Source organism: Cynocephalus volans, chromosome 17 (genome assembly GCF_027409185.1).
Source record: "Cynocephalus volans isolate mCynVol1 chromosome 17, mCynVol1.pri, whole genome shotgun sequence".
Lineage (NCBI taxonomy): Eukaryota > Metazoa > Chordata > Mammalia > Dermoptera > Cynocephalidae > Cynocephalus > Cynocephalus volans.
In genome coordinates, this window is record NC_084476.1 from 30,731,553 (window position 1) to 30,752,881 (window position 21,329).

The 21,329-nt window shown below is 34.7% G+C and overlaps 1 protein-coding gene across 4 annotated transcripts in view; it reads right to left on the reverse strand.

Moving 5' to 3' along the window:
* The window catches only part of SLC44A1 (solute carrier family 44 member 1), a 168,051-nt gene that overhangs the window by 26,529 nt on the left and 120,193 nt on the right, over positions 1–21,329 (reverse strand). For 2 of the 4 annotated variants that reach the window (XM_063081720.1, XM_063081722.1), the window contains exons 14-15: positions 15,568–15,804; positions 13,712–13,792 (exon numbers count right to left, since the gene is read on the reverse strand). In XM_063081720.1, coding sequence (XP_062937790.1) covers positions 13,712–13,792; positions 15,568–15,804 — 318 coding nt within the window. Of the gene's footprint in view, positions 1–10,534; positions 10,783–13,501; positions 13,793–15,567; positions 15,805–21,329 lie in introns of those variants that run through there. The other 2 variants (XM_063081721.1, XM_063081719.1) reach the window with 2 other exon arrangements.

A 21,329-nucleotide genomic window follows, 5' to 3' on the forward strand; every position in this document is an offset into this window, starting at 1 on the left:
ACAGAAATATTTTAAACATACAGATAAGCAAAGAAAAAAAATTAAAATTACCCATAACTCCGCAATACAGAGATAATCATAATTATCACTTTGATGAAAATAGGGTAGCCTTCTTAGCTGACTTCCACTCAGCCATCTCACCAGATTAACTGACATTTTCCAACCTTTTGTAGAATGTGCTGGCTGATGTCTGTAGCATGCTGAATGTTCCTGGAATGGGGCCTATATTCTGGGGCTTGTGTGCTCTGTTCTCAGCATCAGTGGGTTGTGCTTAGTAAGAGTTAGGTGTGTTTATTCCATTATGTTATGCCAGGAGTGGTGGTTACTCTAATGGTATGATTGTTTAAATATTATGTACACTGATAAAAACAATGACTAGAGAGAGAGTAGTTTCTACGAAAACTAATGCTTTGAAAAGCTGAATGTCTTGGAAAGATTCACTAAAGGTAAAATGCTAAAAGTACTACTCTCAAATTTGTGTGGGTGAGAAATACAATCATTGGAAAGAAATTATAAGAATCTGGGAGTTAACACTCAGTGGGCTTCATAAACATCTCTAAATCCTTGATCCATTTTAAAGCAATCAATATTTCGTATCATTTCATTTTTGGATGGTTACATTATTGGTACCACATTGAATACTGAATACAGTACTCAATTCCAGAGGAGTCAAGGAGTCATTAAAAAAACAAAAACAACAACAACAACAAAAAACCCCAAAATCCACCTAATATACCTATGTCAAATATTGGCAACAAACTTTTTACATGTTGTAGTTTAATATTTTTTCGCTTTTAATGATTTTCCTCTTTAACCAAAATTTTCAGTTAAAGAACCAATCAAGTACCAGTGCCTACAGAATTGATTAAGAGAGCATCTACTATACCTTCATTTTAAGATATATAACAATATTTATTTTACATAAGTGAGATCATGCTATAAATATTGCTTTATCCCTGCTTCTTTCATTCACTATAATGTGAACATTACTCCAAGTCATTAAGTATTACCTGCATCATTGTTAATGCCTGTCCAGTCCCTCGTATTTAACTTCTATTTATGCTTCCTCGTATTTAATTTCTATTTATTCCTCCTCTTATTTAACATTTAAAACTATGGACCTTTCTTGATTTCCTCTTTCCCAGGACTGACAGAAAGCTTGGAGTTTTGTCTAATGCCCAACCTAGGATTTCTTACGTATCTAATCTCCTTCTCTTTATTTTCAATTGCCTCTTTTTATTTTTAAATTTTTGTGTGTGTCAGAATTGTTTTGTTTTGTTGTAAGCTGCAAGAATCCTTTCTGGAAGATGGACAGACTAGACCAACCACAAATACCTAATATCCTGCTCCCCAGTAGGAGGTTATAAGGTGCAATGTGAGATTGACTGAAAACCTCTTTGTTTTACCTTGAATGCAATTCTTTACTGTCGCCTCTGTAGTCTGACCAACCTGGCCAGGGAGCTTGTAAGTAACTAAAGAGCTTTAAGATTTCCATTAAAATTGCTGATGAGCCCAATTATCTAATGGCTTTACTTTTTCTGGAATTCTAAATTTAACCTAGGTGAATCTTCTAAAGTTATTTTTTCTCAGAATTTAAACAGTAAATGAGGCACAATATCAAATTAAAGGCACAAAGAATTCTTGCTTTCACTACTACTTGCCACAACTAAAAAATAATGTGAAGAGGCACAATCTTGAGAGTTAGTTCCACGGCACCTGATCAAAGATATGAAGCCAAAGAGCCTCATGGGACACTGGCTTCTTTCTGAACCTTTCAACATCTTGTAAGAGCTTTGAGCTGTGCAAATATTTGAAGCAACTCAAATTTTAATCACTACTTACATTTTAAGCTGGTGTGCAGAGTATTGTGTCTCCTGAAAGAACCCTCTAGATTTTTCTTTATTTTCTAAAATTTGAGGTTGAATACAGAGTAAACTTTCCATAGCCAAACAGAGAGAAAAGGCTTCTAGGTACCTTTCAGGAGATGTGAGGCTTTTCACGGGCTCTTTAACCACTAGGTGGTCTATATAACAGAAATTGTGTAAATCTGCATCAGAACCACTAAAAAAACAAAACAACAACAACAACAACAAAAACCGTCCAGACTAATATTCTTCAGTATCTCAAATACTTCTAGTATTTAAGATCTCCTCACAAATGTTCTTAACTATTTCTTTTGGCAGGATCATTTCAAAATCCAGGATTATTGTCCGGGCATTACTCACATTTGCTAATGAAGTGCAGTCTACAGAGCAGCCTCTCAAGAAAAAACCCAAAATTGCAAAACAAATTAGGAGAGGTTTATCAGTATTGCAAAAGATCTTCCACTTAAGAACATCCCTTCCTTAGTCCGTAATATCATTTAATATGATTAGTTTTAAATAAGCTTGATTTTTCCAAACTCTAATGGGGCACAGCTACTGCCTAAATGATGGCATACCAGGTTCACAAAGCCACTAACTCAGTACAGATCCTGGCTTCAATTCATGTGCCAGGCACTGCACCAGGCACAGTGAGTGTTTTCCACGATAAATATTATCTAATGGAGGCTTTTCTACTCTGCCTGATGATTGAATTCAGTTGCAACCTTAGCATTCACATGGCGACTCAGACTCCAGCTATGAAGCCTGGCCAGGCAGTGGATGAACTTTGTACTTCAGAAATTGGTTTTAGAACATTTATATTTCATACTCCAAGGACCCTGGAACATGCTGAGAGGAGCTAGAAAGGAATATCTGGGAAATTCCGGTGTACTCTTGCAGCGTACTGACCTAATTTAAAACCATGATCACTTTCTATCAATCATCACTGGGCACAGGAAAGTGTTACAACACAGCAGACAATGATAATCTTTCCTATAAAATTTTATTTATTACATAAAAAATTCTATACATTTGTTAGACTAAAATACACTTTTCATTATAATTCTGGCAACTGAGTCAGTACACAGAAAAAACTTAGCATTAGATCAGCACTTTTTTTCTAGTTCAAATTTCTGCACAAGAAAAACATTTCAAAGCTCCATTTCATATAGGCTCCTTGTACTCTGAAGCCAGATGGAATTCCATCCAATTCAGAGCTCTTGGAAGTTAATTTCCCAGCAAGATTTGATAACTCCAGAAAGTTAATTGCTTAATATACATATTTTTTAAGTCCTCTGAGAGCATAAAGCTCCATCTGTAAAGTCTGTACTGTGACAGTAATGACAGTCACAAATACTAGGGCTACAAATGTGTCTGTGGGGCATGTTCAAGCACCTACATGTTTGTTTCCCCACATCAATACAGTGTAGAGACACTGTAATAAGGAAAAACCCAAAATGGTAAGGTGACGATTCCAAATGATAGAATTCATGGAAGGCTGAACCATGGACCCCCAGTTTGTAATGGACTAATAAGATAGTACAAGATACAAAAATTCATTTTGATACTGTGAAATAGGATGCAAATGGAAAAAAAAAAAGACAAAAAGACATCAGATTGAGAAATATGAGGCACCACAACATACTTCTCATGCTGAGGATTACACAGCAGTGAGAAACTGAGAAACACTGATGTGCATTTTCTGTTCACATCACCCCATACAGTGGGCTGGGACTGACACTAGATGTGAAGACTCAGTGGCTGAGAGATCAATAGCAGGTCCCTACTGTACTGACTGATCTTTAAAACTTGGCTGCCTTATTCTAGAAGCTCTATTCTAAACTCAGAGTTCAGAAAAGCTGGGCCAGCCACTAAGTAAAGTTGGACCTTTGGTCTTCAGAAGATATGCTTTGTTTTTTTTGGAGCCCTGTCATTTTGTTTGATGCCTTTTACACTTTTCTCCCCATCTGTTTGTTAGTTGTAAAGTTTTTTCCTCCTGTAATCAAATCAGCTAACAACCCACTGCACTTAACTTATTAGGTATAATATCTATTAGAAGTGCATTCAGTGGTCAAGAATATTCTGAGACAATATAATTGAGCCGTCTTTTCATTATGGAGCTCCTAATACCATTACATAGGGAAGAAATCAGAAAACCCTCAACAACACAACTCAATCTAGTAGCATAAAGCAACACAGCAGAAGAAAGATAACTTTCCCATGTGATCATCTCCGAAAATCAGAACTAGCAAAAACATAAGGGGCCAAAAAGAAGTTCTGAGCACAAACCATTGGGAGTTAGAGAATGATGAAAATTTACTGTTTCAAATCACCAGCCCCCAAAGCTGTCCTTATCCTCACATTCCTATATTGCCCTATATTGTTACATAATTGTACCTAATACAATTTATGGAAAAGTCCTGACCTGATTATCAACATGGTAAATAAAGAGGATGTTCACATTTTTTACTGGAAGGTAGAATAGTCCATGAGATGCATGCTACCTGCCCAGTTATCCCCCAAACCTTCTTTTTCAAATGCTTACTTTTTCTCACATGGAATGATTTAACACATACTCCTCAAACAACAACTAATTCAAATTATATTCCAAGCTGATGGGATAGGTTGATCAGATTCATACACAAAGGTCAGAACATTCTCTTTAAGTCATATACTTCTATGACAAAAGGACAAACATATCATATTTAGATACTTATACTGGACTTAGGCCCTTTTCCACCTGATATGGAAATTCCTCCCAGTGGTGTCTCCGTTCACTACTGTGGAAGGTTAATTAAAGCTCTTCTGGAGGTGTGGGATGGGGTGGTGTAGGGAGCTGACTTTCTTCCTTTTTCAACAGCCATTTCTGAAATTTCCACTTTCTTCAGCCTGAAAATGTAGGCAATGGTTTGATGACTGACTATAAATAATAACCCAATATAATCAAATCTTAAAAGAACTTTAAACTCCTTTAAGGATTTCTGCTTGCTTTTTCAAGGGCCCAAAGAGCCTTCCATGTAGATGCAGCACCCCTACCTAATAGTAAGGGGCAGATGTGAAGAAATCCACACACTTCCCTAAAAAAGGATGATGGGGTAGACATGGGAAATGGAGGCACAGTTCCATTGGCAGAGTGGTCCAGAGCGGCTCTAGTGGGCGACTGGGAAACACTCAAAACAAGAAACACCTCTCTGATTTATTAGGAAGAAAAAAACACCCTTTGAATTTTTACCCCCAGCATCTGCTCCTCCAACTTTCCACAGAATGATTTCTTTTTGTTAACTGTAGACTACGCTTGAGTTTGCTAACTTAGCATCATCTTCAACTGTTCTTGGTCATGATGACAGATATATTTTAAGACAGTGATACACTGATAACACTATGCCACATAATGTCACATCTGAACTACAATAAAAAATAATCAAGCGTTTGCGTAGATGGATAATTACAAGGATTCCCTATTCATTCCTTCTTGGATTTTTAAAATCCATTTCAAATAATTCGGTACCTTGCCAAAAATTCCCAAGGACACACACACCCTCACATCTCCAAGGAGAGAAATCTTACTGTTGTGAAGATTCAGTGCTGACCATCTTATTTTGTTCATTCAGACTAGTATGGTTTCTAATTCCAAACTTGGTACTAAATTATACAAAGTCTTTAAGTTATAATAATGATTCCAAGCAGAGTAAGTATCATCTTAAAAATATCTTTAGTAGTGGTCTAATCACTTCCTTATTTCAAAAAAACATTATCAAAACAACTATAGAACAGTCTTTTGACTTGTGTTCATTAAGCCCCTGAGGGGCTAGAGGGCTGGGGGAAGGCAGTCATAGAGCCCTGAAATACTAGAAGCATTTTAAATGTCCATAAACGTGCTATGTGCATTTGGGAGAAAGATAGCCTACAGCTTTCACAAGCTCAAAGGGACCCAGGGCCCCTCCAAGGAACCTGCTTTTGATTATCAAATTTTAAATTCAGGTCTTAGCAAGTAAAAGTGAAAAATTTCAGAAATATGTGAAAATTACAATGTTTGCATGTTCAACTAGATCTTGACTAGATTGGGAATAAAAGCTTTATTATTCTGAGCTCCCTGATCTGAAGGAAATCATTTAAGTTGTAAAACTGAGTATCAAAACTGAAGAAAAGCCTAATATTTGGATCCCTAACATCATTTCATATCATTTTCACAAATTGACTAATAAGTTTCTTTAGAAAATAGCAAATTTAAGTACTGTCCATATAATTTACAAACCTGGTGATTTTTCATGCAATATTGAAACTAAATCATCATTTGTCTTTTTTACACATATAAACATCAAGATGGGATGGGAGAAAGGGCAGTATAGTATTTCTATAGAAAAGAAAAGTTTTGCACAGAAATTCACAAGTTTAAAACCTCTGCATTGAAATTTTCCATAAGAAAGATATTTTCAAAGATTTAAATCTTGGATTAAAATTGTCTCCTCAAAACATGGAGTATAAGAATTTGGCTCAAATTTATGAAATTTCAATGGAAAAAGTGTGCTACTTAAAATTTGTGAGTGTATATAACTAGCTTTTGTTTTGTTTTTTAAGTTTGCTATCTTTAGATTTTTCTCTTGGTACACTCAAGGGTCCTGCTTTTTCAAAATTTGAGGTATGTGCCACTAAACAAACATTATTTAATTCCAAAAGCAGCCACTGTATATGAACAGTGCCTGCTTTTCAAAAGGGTTAACATGTACTCCTTAGTATGCAAAGATACATGAATATGCATTTAAAGCAAAAGGCATTCTATGCTGTGAATAGAATACATAAATCTCTACTTTATGCACTGACTTGCGAACCCACAATGTTCTAATATATATTCACAGACTACTTCTTAACAACTTGAGGCAAGCCATTACAGTGCATTCTTATTTGTCCAATGGAATGTATGAAAAGAATACAGAAATTAACTGTGCCAGATGCACAGATAAGCCTCAGATTCTTTTTTTTTTTTTTAAAGCAGCAGTAGAAAAGCAGTAGAAAATTGATTTATTGAAAGGTGAACCTTACAGACCTTTCTGAAGGAAACTTCTCAGAGGCTATGTTAAGGCTACTGGGAAATCCAATTTAAATGAGAAGGCTACTGACCAAAACTAAAGTAAAATGTTCAAGTCAGCTCTCGTTTTAGAACTGACCTCAGAATTCTCCTCTGCAGGCTGGGGGACCTCTTGAAATGGCCTTTAGTAGCTAATAGATAGTTCATGGTAGAAATTGTTGAAGCCTCAGGGGCACTGATGTGGCCTTGCAAATATCTGGTGCGTGCAGTTCCTGTAGCTGATTTAAGGAAGAGGGAGGGAGAAGTATTACTCTGGTTTAAAGCAGCTCAGGATTAGCTCCTCACCACCTCCTACTGGGGTGAAATCCTAAGACTGCGCTAGGAAGGCAAGGGAGCCCTTGGTAGATAGCAAGGTCAGTGTTATTGGGAAGAGCTTACAATCAAAATTTTAATGCCCTTCACTGGAAAAAAAAAAAAAAAAAAAAAAAAACAAGAGTAACAGAGCATCTCTACAAAGAAAAAACTTATTTCCAGCATAATTTAGAAATCGACTTAATAAGTGCTTCCTCCTTAACCATTACGGAAAAAGTTTGGGACCCACACGCAGTTAAGCTACTTAAGTTGCAGTGACTGAGGACTTAATTATCCTATAGGATAGAACCAAAGCATTAATCCTAAACATTAACCATTGCATTAAATGGTTTAAAGGAACCACTGGCTTGGAGCTCTATTCATCCATGTGAGGGTTAACAATCTCAAGTGTCCTAGCTACATTGCTAATGTTTTGTTACTATTGCATTGGTAAACCTCTCACAGAAGACAGGTCTCTCATATTTTCATTAAAATATAACTTTTCTCTTCCATATGACATTATGACAGAGCTTGTTCTGGAGGCAGGAGCCTAGAAGGTCTAAATTATGTACCAGAGCCTTAATTGTCTGATGGTAGAAACCATAATTACATTATGGTAACCAGCACCATTTATAACAGAGGACCCTCACTATAACTCTAAGACATATGAGTCCTGAACACAGTTGTGAAGATCCACCACAGAAAAAGACAAAAACCACAACATAGAATCAATGGTTTATAAAATTATTCAGGTATCCACATTTCACAGATAATTTTTGTTCTTCATCTATTCTTCTCACTTGGGCAGAAGATGGAAGCAGCAAGTGAATAGCAATAAGGCAGCCCGTAGCTAGCTGAAGAATGACTTGCAATGAATGAAAGAGGCAGCAGGAACATCCAAACATAATCTCAAAACAGTTAAAGATTGCTAAAAAGCCTCTGTGAAGCTTTATCAAATTAATCAAGGAATGAAGCTCATATGAGAGTGATATTCCATATATCAAATAACTTCTTGTGTATGCCTGTTTAATATATATGCATGTTTGCATATATCTACATGGCACACAAATTTACTTAGGGAAAACAGCCTGGCAATTAATCTGAACTCAAATGACATGGTTACACATAGAGCATAATTTCTAAACACAATGTTAGTAAAACAAAATTTATTTGTAAAACAGGACCTGTTATATAAAATGGCACACAATCAAGTTATACAAAAATACAAAATTTCTTTCCAATTACAGTTCTAGTTGCAAATGATAATTAGAAAGCATTCCTGGTGACTTCCAAATAGCTGAGATTGCGAGCATATGGAACAGGGAGCAGCAAGAGTCCATGATGCAGAGATGTCCAAGTGAGTAGAACCTAATTTCCAAGTTCAAGATTTCCATCAGGTCACTTTGGAGGGACACCTCCTAAAATGGCTAGCTCCTGGAATGTCTTCTGTTTTGACACCCATCTTCCAGACTTTTGCCAATTCTAAATTTAGTTCTTAATATTTCTGAATGTCCAAAATCTGTGTGGCCATGAAATAGATAGTATTCGGAATTGTCTTACATGATTTGCTCTCTCACCTATTTGGACAATTGTTAGTTACATAATTATATTTATCCCATTTCAAATGATATAAAAGAGTACAGTGATACTGTTTGGCTACACTAGATGTTAGATGTTAACTTCTGGAGAATTGTTGTTTCAAAATAGCAACTTTCACAATGTTGGTTTCCTAGGTCTTGCTATAACATGAGCTCTTAATTGTGTTTTTTAAAAAATCCAGACTCTTATTGCAAATATTCTGAAAAATCAGAAATATTACATGAGCTTTGAAAAGAAACCAAGGCATTTAGCAAAGTTTACCCTAGCTAAAGAACACCGATACTGATACTTAAAAAAAAAAAATACAATTTACCTTTTGCAGCAATATAAAGGTCCAACCCTTTGAAAGGAAGCACATTAGCAAACAGCTGCTTATTAAGCCCTAGTGACATTAATTGTATGCATTTCCATAATACCGGTCTAATTCACTGTCAATTCTAGTAGGAGGCAATGCTTTCTTTCAAAAGATTCTCCTCCCATGGAATGATAAAATGCTGAGGCTTTTTTTTTTTTTTTTTTTTTTTTTTTTGTACAGAGCCTGTATTTAGTGCAATAAGTTTAAAAAATCTGCTCTGAAATATTTACTTTACATTAACAAAAATAGCTTTTTTTAAAAAAATTGTAACAAAAAGGAGTTATCGCATAAACAGATCATGAATTATTCTTAGCAAATTACACTTTTTTTCTTAAAGCATTCACCATTACAATAAGCAGAACAATGGAATATTAGCCATTCATATCTGGTAAGCTTCAGGAATAAAAAAAACCCAAAAAGCCCCAAACCCACCCCCAAACAAAAAGAATGTTCACACTTCAGGATCAAAACATTAACCAATTCTTCAGTTGAATATTGTAGAACTCTGGATATTCAATGAATTGCCAAGGAGAGGAGCACCTGCCAGTGTGTTTTCAGATTTTATAGCAAGCATTTGAATAAAATGGCCATTTAACCTTAAGCCACTGACGTTCCTCTGAAGCAGAAGCCCAAGCACCAAAATTATCAAAGCTTTATGTTCCATGTTTCTGTCCCTTTTTTATTCCTCCCAGCATTACTTAATTAGCAAATCAATACAGAGAAACTTAAAGGCTAAACTTGCTGGGTACCCCAGCTTCCTTTCAAATCAGGCACACAAATGTGTGGAAGATGCTACTAAAGTCAAAAAGGAAAAAAAAAAACACACACGCACACACACAGAATATAAGAAAAAAGTTTGCATAAGAAAGATTATCTACCCTTTTCTTTTTTACCTACTTTCTTTTATAGAAGCTTTAGGGTAAACTACAAATACCTGAGGAGTTGGTTACTTTATAATGTTGGCTGACAAATGTATGAGCTATTATGAAAATTCCCACATCGGGCCCACTTGTATGTTTCTAAAAGTAAAATGACATGGCTTCTTTGATTGGGGGAAATTGACTGGAGTAATTCCTTATTTATCTGAAAGCATATGCCTAGTCTTGATCCACTAGGACTTATGCATCCGTAAAATAAGATCTTGATTCTATACACACAACAGGGAAATCACCCCTGAATAAACTTCAGACAGAGAATTTGGTACAATAATTTTACCTAATTTAAACAACTAAAGTTAAAATCTGTAAGTTATTAAAAATGTTAATCAGATATGAATCTTAACATTTCCATTAAGACAATTACAATTGAAAACATCAGATGACGGAAGTTGCCTTGTAAAAGCCACCCGTATGAAAGGAGTACATGTTTGACAAAAATAAGCATAAAAAAGGTATTAAATCCCTGTTCCTTTTCTCTGATTTTGGCTGATTATGTGTGTGTGTGTATATATACATATATATACACACAAACATATACATATATACACACACCCAGACATACAAATACATAGTTATGTGTATATATTGTTTTGGAATGTCAATGGGTTCCATAACCGTCGGCTAGGTTCAAGCAGAACTTGCTCCCGAAGCCTAGAAAACAAAGTCATACAGAGTATAATCTTAGACAATTACCATTAAAAGAAGATCATGAATGATGTTACAAATATGCACATTGTCACAAACAGCAACAGGGCAAAATGGATTGAGAACCCTTCTTTCCTGAATCTATATCCTGAGCTGATATTCCTGTGAATGTAGAAAGTCACACTTCCTTCAGGATCATGTCTGAGACACTCAGAACATAATTCTCTAGCCTGTGTTCCTAGTTTTCCCTCCCTTTCCTCTGTAAATTCTTTCCTGTATGACAGCAAGCAGTCAGCCAGAAAAATCTCTTTCCTAAACCTCTTCATCACATTTGGTAAATTTTTCTAAAACCACTTTCAAAGAATTGTAGAAGGACTTCATAATCTTTAAAGTTTCCTTAACTAGTGAGGTTCTCTCAAGAAAAAGTCCAAGAAGAAAAGCGGAAATTTTCATGTTTAGTTCAATGATCCCTTGTCAAAAGGAAAATTTTAAACTTCATTTTCCTGGACATTATTTGACAGGCTAAAAATAAGCCCTAAGTAAAAATATCCCATTAAGGAGGAAGAGAGACAGTGAACTGAAATAGCAGCAGTGTTTCTAGAGATGTTGTAAAATAGACATGATACTCTTTACTGAACTGTCATCTAAGGGAATAATATGTAAATTAAACCAAGCAAATACAAATAAGCGATTCTAAATTCTACCAATCACCAAACTTTTGGGGAGAATTTCTTACATAATTCTTTAGGGACACAGGAGAGATGGTGGTGGTAGAGGTCAACTCTAACCATGCAATCTGGTAAAGAGATGATAAAGATAAGGTGCTGGTATGCTTAAAAAATAAAACTACTCTCTGAGCGATGTTTCACACTTCTCTTTTGGGGAGTTTTTAAAGATTTAGAACATCATTCTTAGGTACCAAATGCTACAATGTCCAAAGTACCAGAACAATGTATATTAAAAAATGTATTTTTAAAAACACTGTGTTTGGGGAACATAGTAGAGGGTTTTTGACATTAATCTATAAGCAATGAACTGATGAACAACATAAAATAGAAGCAAAAATTGAATGAAAATTTTAATGCATTGTTTGAGGTAAGAGACATTGGTTTAAAAACGGGAGCAGTATTAAGAAAAAATTCTAAAATTTTTGGCTTCATATAGAATGCCACATAACCTATGCAATTCTCCTAGGATTATTACCTATAAATTAAGGGTTTATGAGAGGTAGGTATACTGCTTGCTGGTCTATGACAATACATCTGCATTTTAAAGAATATGGAAATATATACCAACTCATGGCCAAATCAGCTAGTCCTCAACCTCCAAATATTTCTCCCTTTCTTTAAATGCTTAATACTGAAGAATTATTTAATGGAAGCTTCAATTACTGGAAAAACAGAAAAGGGGGAAAGCTGGTTTACATTTTAAGGTTTTATGTTCAAGTTTTATGCTTGGAGTCCTTATTTCCTGAACAATTAGGACAACCGAGCAGTAGGAGAAAGGAAGCTTTCCTCATTTCTCCATGTCACCATGGAATTGGCAGAATCTTCACTGCTGTCTGCCTCAGCCTGTGTGAAGTAAGAGGGATACAGAAAAAACTGCAGTGGGCGGGTAAGGAACCTGACTGGATAGATTGTGGACCAGCTCCCCTTTACCCACTCAATCCACTTCTAGGTGATACACACCTAAAATTAAGAGCTATGTGGATATTCTACGTTCTTTTACTTGATCTGTGCTTTGGGAATCTAATCATTTCTGCTATTAAGAGCAACACCAAAATGGGCACTGGAAGGGGTTACAGTGGAAAAGAGTTTATGTCAAAACATTTTGCTGAGGCTTTAATTTAGGTTGAATATGCAATTGTTTTGCATGTACACATGGCTTCCCTGCCCCTCTCCCCCAAATAAACCTATTTGCTTTACTCTTACATACTTAAATAAGCTTGTTTTATACCATGTATTTAAGTTGAAGACTTACAAATCAAACCGTTTATTAAAGTATAAGAAGAAAGGAAAATCCTCACCTCACACTTTTGGACATTATATGCAATCAGCTGGCACATGGTTTAAAATTAACTGTTTAAGGATATAGGCGATTTATAATATTTTAAAACAAACATGCTATTTAAAAAACAATACATTTGTAAAATAAGGAAGTAATTAGACCAATATATGCTGGAGACATCTGTTGTTATGCCGCAGTGAGAATATCTATAGGAAAAGCAACTCAGGATTCTTTTATACCGATTAAAGTTGCTTTTTCCAAATAAATGTGGAGTAGAAAAAATATATATATATCACTGACCAGAGATAATTTATCCTTCTCACAAGCTGGTAGAAGACTAGGTTGTCTTATTAAGTGGGAATGTGGGTGTTGATGGAAATAGCCTTGTTTGCTACTGAAAGATAGCTTAAGAAACAAAGAAAGTACAATCCAGGCAACAAAAGAAAAAGTCAGCAAAGGGGCAAAGACAGCAACATAAACAGAACGCATTTTTAAAAAGGGGCGGAATATGAATTTTAGCAAGTTGAAAGGAATTGCTATTATTACCTCCCAAAATGATAAAAATCAAACCATCTGTACAAGTGTATACCCAAGTGTTCAGTCTGATGAAAACTAAACACTGACAATGAAAAGAAAACCAGAGAAACAAGAGTTTCAGCTTAGGGACAGGACTATCATCCCCAGACTCCCATGAGCACTGATGAAGATGCTGTTCCTTTCAGCTTACTTTTACAGAAGGTGGTCTCAGTTGTGACAAGAATTCTGCCATCCAAGTGATGGGTAAGCACACAAACAGGAAGAGCAGTATGTCCTGCGTGATACAGATAACGAAAGCTTCTCCTGAAGAAGTGCAGTCAGTGAAGAGAGAGAGAGAGAGGAAGTGAAAGTGAAATTCTTGGAGGGCAGCCCCCTCCTCAACTCCACCTACCATCGGTTTTAGCTCTCTGGCATCAGCAACGCCTCCCTTACCAGCTTCTTTCATTGCTTTCCTACTGTTTTCCACAAACTCCTGCAAAATATGGACCATATTGCATAAATTCTTGAGTCTTTTCAGATTTCAGTTGGTAGATGAATGCTACAGAACAGTTATTTTTGAATCAATCTTGGTACATAAATGGCCTAAAAACATAGCAATAAATAATATTTAACATCACCCACGAGAGTTGCTATATTTATGGAGAAGGACAGCAATCTACTGATACAAAAATCTTCGTTTTATCCATTCATTATGACAACCTCACTAGGGATCCAAGAGATGTTAGCTCTAACTAGAACAGAAAATACCTAACATTTTTAAGAGACAGTTTTCCCACACTTAAAATATTGTTTTAATTGTTGTTTTATTTTCTCCATATCAAGGTTAAACAAAACAACAAGAACATTTTATTTCATAAGCTTCCTCTTACATAACCCCAGAAGTTAAAAGAAAGCATACTACCAAGCATGAAATATTATTTTTTTACCAAACCATAAGACAGCTACTTAAAAAATAATGTCTACCTGGCCTTGACATTAAAACAGGAAGGCAGGGAGTACCAACCAGAACCTGTGGTTAGAGCTAGTTAAAATGGGAATATGTCCCAAAGGAAACCTTTCTGTTCAGTCAAAGTTTATGGAGCACTTCATCATTAAATATCCTCACCATTCTTACAGAGACAATTGAAGGGAGAAAAACTATTTTTTACTTAAGCAGAGTAAAAAAACCTCTCCTTCTAAATGCTTTAATCACAAGAGAGATGCATTGCTCACAGATCAAATTTCATTATGAAAATAACCAGTTAGAACTAATTTAGACATTAAGAAAATGTCCAAAATTTAGTTGATGATGTTCTCAGTAAAAGAGATAATCCAAACCAAGTAGGTCAGCTAAATCATTCAGAAGTTACTATTTTTAAAAAATCTAGCTTATTTATTGATACATTTATTTTAGATTTAACTGGATAAAACATGCCCCTGGAAAATGAATCATTATTTCAATCTATAATGTTTAGTCTTCAATATTACGAGATAAAAATATTTCACAGCTTAACAGCAAAGTACTACTATTAAAAAACATCTTAAACTTGGTAGCATTTAACATTGATGACAATAGTAATTCGCTATTTTAATATGGTTTTCAAATTTTTAAAAATATTTTAATTGAGGGTCTAACAGAGAGAGGCTGTAGAGGCTACATAACTGTAAAAAGTCTGAATATCATATCTGTGTAAAGTTCAGATCTTGACTAAAAGAAAACAATACAATCTATTCATCATGGGTCTGTTATCTGTATTCATTATTCATGCCTTCAGTTTGGCCCAGCATATTTAAGGTGAAGAGTTTTAACTAGAGTTGACAGCAATGGCATTTGGAGTGGTGATGGATGGATAGAGATACATAGGCACTAGGACCCAGGAAATAAGACTTTTTGTCCTTCAGCTGCATTTCAGGAAAAGGCACTTAGAACATCAGTGGCCCAATGTTCCAATTCAAGAGCTAGAAGATTTAAAAAGTCAATCAAAACCATTTAGCTGCAGAGAGATGGGAAACATGGTGAAAGAGTGTGTATTCAGGACTATTACGGGGTACTGCTCTAGCTAGGTGGATCTGAAATGGTCCCTTCTACGCCAAGAAGGCTTTCTTCCCTGATTTCCCCAAGATTAACCTTATTCACGACTGAGTGCTACAGTTTAATTCTGATTTACTCAGTTGCACACAGTGGGAATTAAATATAGAGAATGTTTTACAAAATATTTTTATTAGTATTTTAGCCCTAAAGCAGTAGAGGACATTGGAAGTACTTACCATCAACACTTTATCCATATAGAATTCTCTGCCAGGGCTCCCATCATTGTATTTTGTATCAATGGCAAAACACAAGAATAATACATCCACTACCATTTCGTAAATGGACAGAAAGCAATGAGCGACTAGGAAAGCAAAGAGGCAGACGATGATCAGAGGCAGCACCCATACTGTGTAATCCTGCTGGTAGTTGAGCAGCATAATCCCAGCCAGGCCAGTGCTGCAGACTATCAGCACCTGAAGCAGAGAGAACAAAGACCACAGTTAGTATCCTATGGTACAAAACCTCTATTTCTTCATCATTTGTAGACTTAAAATTCTCTTTACTATTTATAAATAAATGATGGTTACATGAGGCCATTCCATCTCAAATTAGGAAATACAACCCATATATACACATACACACAACAGAGTTAAACACCTATATTATAATAAAAATTTAAAAATCATACTTTACATTAAAAATAATTAAGTTTTCTGAATGTTATGCTGCTTCCTAAAACTTCACTAATTTAGACTCTGTGGCAACTTTTAAGATAAATGTATGCATATTTTAGGAAAAATTACACACACACTCTTAGCACTCAAAAAAAAAATTATTGACATTTTTAGGGTATTGCTATATATTTTTTCTAAGCATTTTTACATATATGAAATAGTATTATATAAACAAATCATTAAAAGCTCTTCATTAATATTTATAGTGTCATTATAAATGCTTCATAAATACTTACTCAGCTACATAATTTCATTTTATGGCCGATTTAAAATTTATTTAACTATTCTCTCACTGTTGGAGATTTATATTTTCAGATATAAGTAATGCTGTGACAAACACCTCTATTCTTAGAATTTTTTCTGTGTTTCATATTTTATTTTACATTGAATATGTGGTAATTTAATAAAATTTGCCATGAAGTTTAGATTTGGGCTATTTTCTGTGGAGAAAGGGGTTGCCAAAAACATTTATGCTAAAAGAATAAAAGAAATAGTCAATTTGCTTATTGTTAAGAACAGCCAGCTCTCACGCTTCATCATCTCATATACAGCATTCTAAATTTTTTGTGGTTCTTTTAATACATTTTATTTCAGCTTTCCTTTAACTCTATGGATGGCTTATGGCAAACATTATCAGCTGATTTTATAGACTGGCAAACATGCTCAGAGATGCTAGCCAACCTGCCCAAGGTCGCAGAGTAGAAAAAAGAGCAGATACCACTCAAATAATGGTCTTACAATGCCAACTCTAGTGTTCTTTCCAGGTAAAAACTCAGCAAATAGTGTACTTGGATACCAATACATAGCAGTAATGGGTTATATTGAATCCCAGACACATTATTCCCCAGCTCTTTAATTAGGCTATCATCAGTCTTTAGATAAAGAAAATGAAAGTCTCTAGAATCACAGCATCCTTTCCTTGTCTAGTGCTGAGGACATGCAGACTTTTACAGTTCCACCACCATTTCTCAACATCAAAGCATCTCTCACTCACCATTATCTTAACCAGGAGGTATAATGCATTAGGTGATAGATACTTTGGTTAAGCCATAAATCAATCCCTCTCTCAGATGCTTTTAGGGAGCAAATCTGGGTCTGCCTGAGCTTTGAAAGACTCCCCCCACCATTTTGTGGCAATACACGTATGAATCTTCTCTCATAGTGACTTATTTTCTGGGGCGATTTCCACACATGGTTACTACATCCATTTTCTTTCACTCTTGTAATTTCAATCTTAGAATGAGTTATTTCTTATTATCTCTCAAATTTTATACATCCATCCTAGTGGAGGGCTGAGGTTCTTCATGCTCTAACCATGCCACTACAAGTTAATCACATATGAAATGTTAAAGTCAATTACAGGAAGGTGTGGGTAAAACAAACTAGACGTTGATACAGAAAGTCGTTGGAAGGTTGGATATTATACTGTGCAAGAAACAACTTCGAGTACTAGTGATGGTTAGTCAAAAAAGTTTTAAAAAAGTAATAATTACTCACAAATTCAATGAAAGGGTGCCATGTATTCATTCAAGCACAGGATACATGAACGGTTTTCAAACTATAGAGAGGCTAGAAATGCAGATTCCTGAGTCCTAACCTCGGAGAGTCTGATTAGTTGGATCTAAGTAAAAAGCCCAGCCAACATGCATTTTAAAAGTATCCCAGGTACTGATAAAGTTCACAGTCTACATCTCAAGAAGTACTGGTTTACATCAGTGATCTCAATGGTGGGGACACATACCCTAAGGAAGGATTCAACAGGATCACATGGGACTTCTATTTCTATTTCTTATACATTTACGAATGTATGAAAATTAATATCTCAAGATGTTAACAATTATTGCCTTTAGATATCAAAAATATGGATGACTCCAAACCCCTTTCCCCCACTTTACCATAGTAAAATAATGTTCTGTATGTTGCATATGCATTCCTTTTATAATGAAAAAATATATATAAAATATAATGTTTTTAAGTTGCTTCTGAGTTTTTCAGAAGCCTAGTGACCTGTCAATTTTTTTTTTTAAGGTTTATCATATCCTTTTATTCATTTAACAAATACTTATAGAGTGCCTACTAGTAATGTGCTATGGGCTATTCTGGGTCCTGGTTATATACTAGTCAGTAAATAGAACTTAAAATCTAGTAGAAAAGGCAGTTTGGTATTTCTCTTTTCACTTGGTATTATATTATGAACAATTTTTCATTTTATTGAAACTTTCTAAACATTGTTATACAATTTTTATATCATTTAATCAATCCCCAGGTTTTTTAAAAATAGTTAAACTTCTGAATTTTTACTAAAGTATGCTGCAGTAAAACTTTTGTATATAAATCCATGCTCACATCAATATTTATTTTCTGAAGCTAGAATCTTAAAAGGGAATTAATTAGGATTTTTGGTGTGTGTTGACAAACTGCTTTCCAGAAAGGTACGTTTTACATCATTTATATATATATATTAATTATTAATATATATTATATATATATAATTAAAAATAACTTTTAAAACCATGAAAGATAAATACAGTCAGCCCTTCATATCCATGGGTTCCCCATCTGTGGATTCAACCAATTGCAAATTGAAAATATTCAGGAAAAAAATTACATTTGTACCGAACATGTGCAGACTATTTTTTCTTATCAATATTCCCTAAACAATACAGTATAGGAGCTATTTATGTAGCATTTACATTGTATCAGGTACTCTAAGTAATCTAGAGATGATTTAAAGCATACAGGAGGATGTGTGTAGGTTATATACAAACACTATGCTGTTTTATATCAGGGACTTGAGTATCTGGGGATTTTGGTATCAGCAGAAGGTCCTGGAACCAACCCCCCATGGATACCGAGGGACAACTCCATATTTTTTTTTAATTGAGAAATTAAAAAAGGAGAAAAATAAGAGAAAAAAAGAACTTCTGGGTTTCTAATATACTAAGATAAACATTCTTTAGTTTTCCTTTTTTCAAAATATAGTTTGAAACATAAAATACAGTAAATCTATTGAAAAGAGTTTCTTTCAATTCAATTAAACGGCTGCTAGTGTACAGAAATAGTTTCTGATCAGGGAGTTTAACTAAATAGATCACAGTAAATATTATAAAAGGCGTTGTTAGGTTTTGTCGTAACTATTCATACACACAGCAACTTGAATGAATCTTTGGGGAATTACGCTGAGGAAAAAGTCCAATCTTTGAAGATTATTACTGTATGATTCCATTAATATAACATTATTGAAAAGACAACATTATGTAAATAGAGAATGGATTTGTGGTCGCCCAGTGAGAGATGGAGTTGGGTGTGGTAAGAACAGCTATAGAAAGGCAAAGCGAAGGATCCTCGTGGTGATGGAAATGTTCTGTATCTTGATATATTGACTGTATCAATGTCAATATACTGTATCCTGGTTGTGATATTTTTAAACAGTACTGTGATACTCTAGTAGTTTTACTCAGCTTTTTATCTATTACATTATATGCATTTCTTCATCATATGATAAGCTCTTAATAAAAAAAAAAATGGTTTAATAGGTGAATAGTCCGTTAACTATTATTCCTAACCATGGCCCTATTGTTAGGCATTAGATTGTTCACAGTTGGTCACTATTACAAGTAATGCTATATTTTTTTATATTTAGAACTATTTCCTGGTGTGATTTACCATCATTAGAATTACTAATTCAAAAGGCCTAAAAATAAAAAATGTCCAAGGGCAAATTTAATGTCAGTGGAGGCAATTATACTACGTAGCAATTACAAACTTAGAAGTGAGACAAACCTGAGTTTGAACTCAGTTCTGCCATATCCTAGCTCTCTAAATTTGGCCAACTTAATTAGCTCTCTCAACTTTGGTTTCCACTGCCATAAAATGAAGACAGTAGTGGTAGCTCCAAATATAACACTTCACTAAAGCACTTCACTTAGTGACTGGTGCCCAGCAAGGACCTGAATCAGAGTGTATGAAAATCACCATCATCATCAAATATTGCCACTCAGCATAATTTTCTCCCTTCTTCCTCTACATGGCTTCTTATTACCCTTTAAAAAAAATTGCTGTGTGTGTGTGTGTGTGTGTGTGTGTGTGTGTGTGTGTGTGTGTGTATATGAAGGTACTTCAAAAAGTTCATGGAAAGATTCGTATTATATTTTAATTCTATTTTTCCACAAATTTTTTGAAGTACCCTCAAATATGCTTTTATTCTAAGTTGCTTCATATCTTTCTTAGCTGTCGGGATAAATTATAAATATGTAAACAAAATAAAGAATCTGAGGTCTTCCTGAATCAATTATATAAGCATATAAATAATAATAACAGTTAATAACAGAGTCAGGTACTATTGTCAGCCCTTGACATGGGTTAACTTGTTCCTCTTATGTAAAAATATGACAGGAACAAATTCAACAGTCATAACATAAATTTAATTACAAATTTTCAAAATAATTACCTGTACGGTTTTGTTTTTAGTTCTTTTTAGATGACAGTTGCCTAAGGACCTATCATCTTCAAACCACACAGTGCTATGCTTCTCTATACCAAGTTTTTTTTCCCAAGAATATTTTAAAAGCACAGTGGCTACAGTAACCTAAGTGTTCAGTAGTAAGAGAATGTAAAAACAGCATTTGATTAAATATTGACCATCGTGATAGTGAATAATTATGAAGATTAACAAAGCAAGATGGAAAATGTATATGATATAATAAGAGTGAAAAGGGCAGGACAAACAGGTGTGTATGCTATGATTGTTATACTATAGAAATACAAGCCTGTGAAAAATACTGAAAGGGAATACACAGAATATAATATGAGCTATTGGGTTACGGTGGTAGTGTTACAAAGTCGTTTTCTTTCCTTGACTTTTCAAATTTTTGAATATTTCATAGTTTGAAATACAAATACAATGAAATATAATTATAGTTCTATTTATTGTTTTGCAGACTTTAACGCATAGAATAAATTGCCTCTTCTCAAATATTTCTAAGAAAAGTGTAAATCTCATTCCCTAACAGCTCTATTTTTTTTTGTTTGTTTTTGTTTTTCAGGGATCCAAACCCGTGACCTTGGGGTTATAAGGCTGCGTTCTAACTGACTGAGCTAACCAGCCAGCCCCCTACCAGTTCTATTTTATTTTATTGATTTATTAATTTTGGCAGCTGGCTGGTTCAGGGATCAAACCCTGGACTTTGGTGTTATCAGCACCATGTTCTAACCAACTAAGATAACTGGCCAGACCTTAGCTCTATTTTAAAGGGGTTTATATA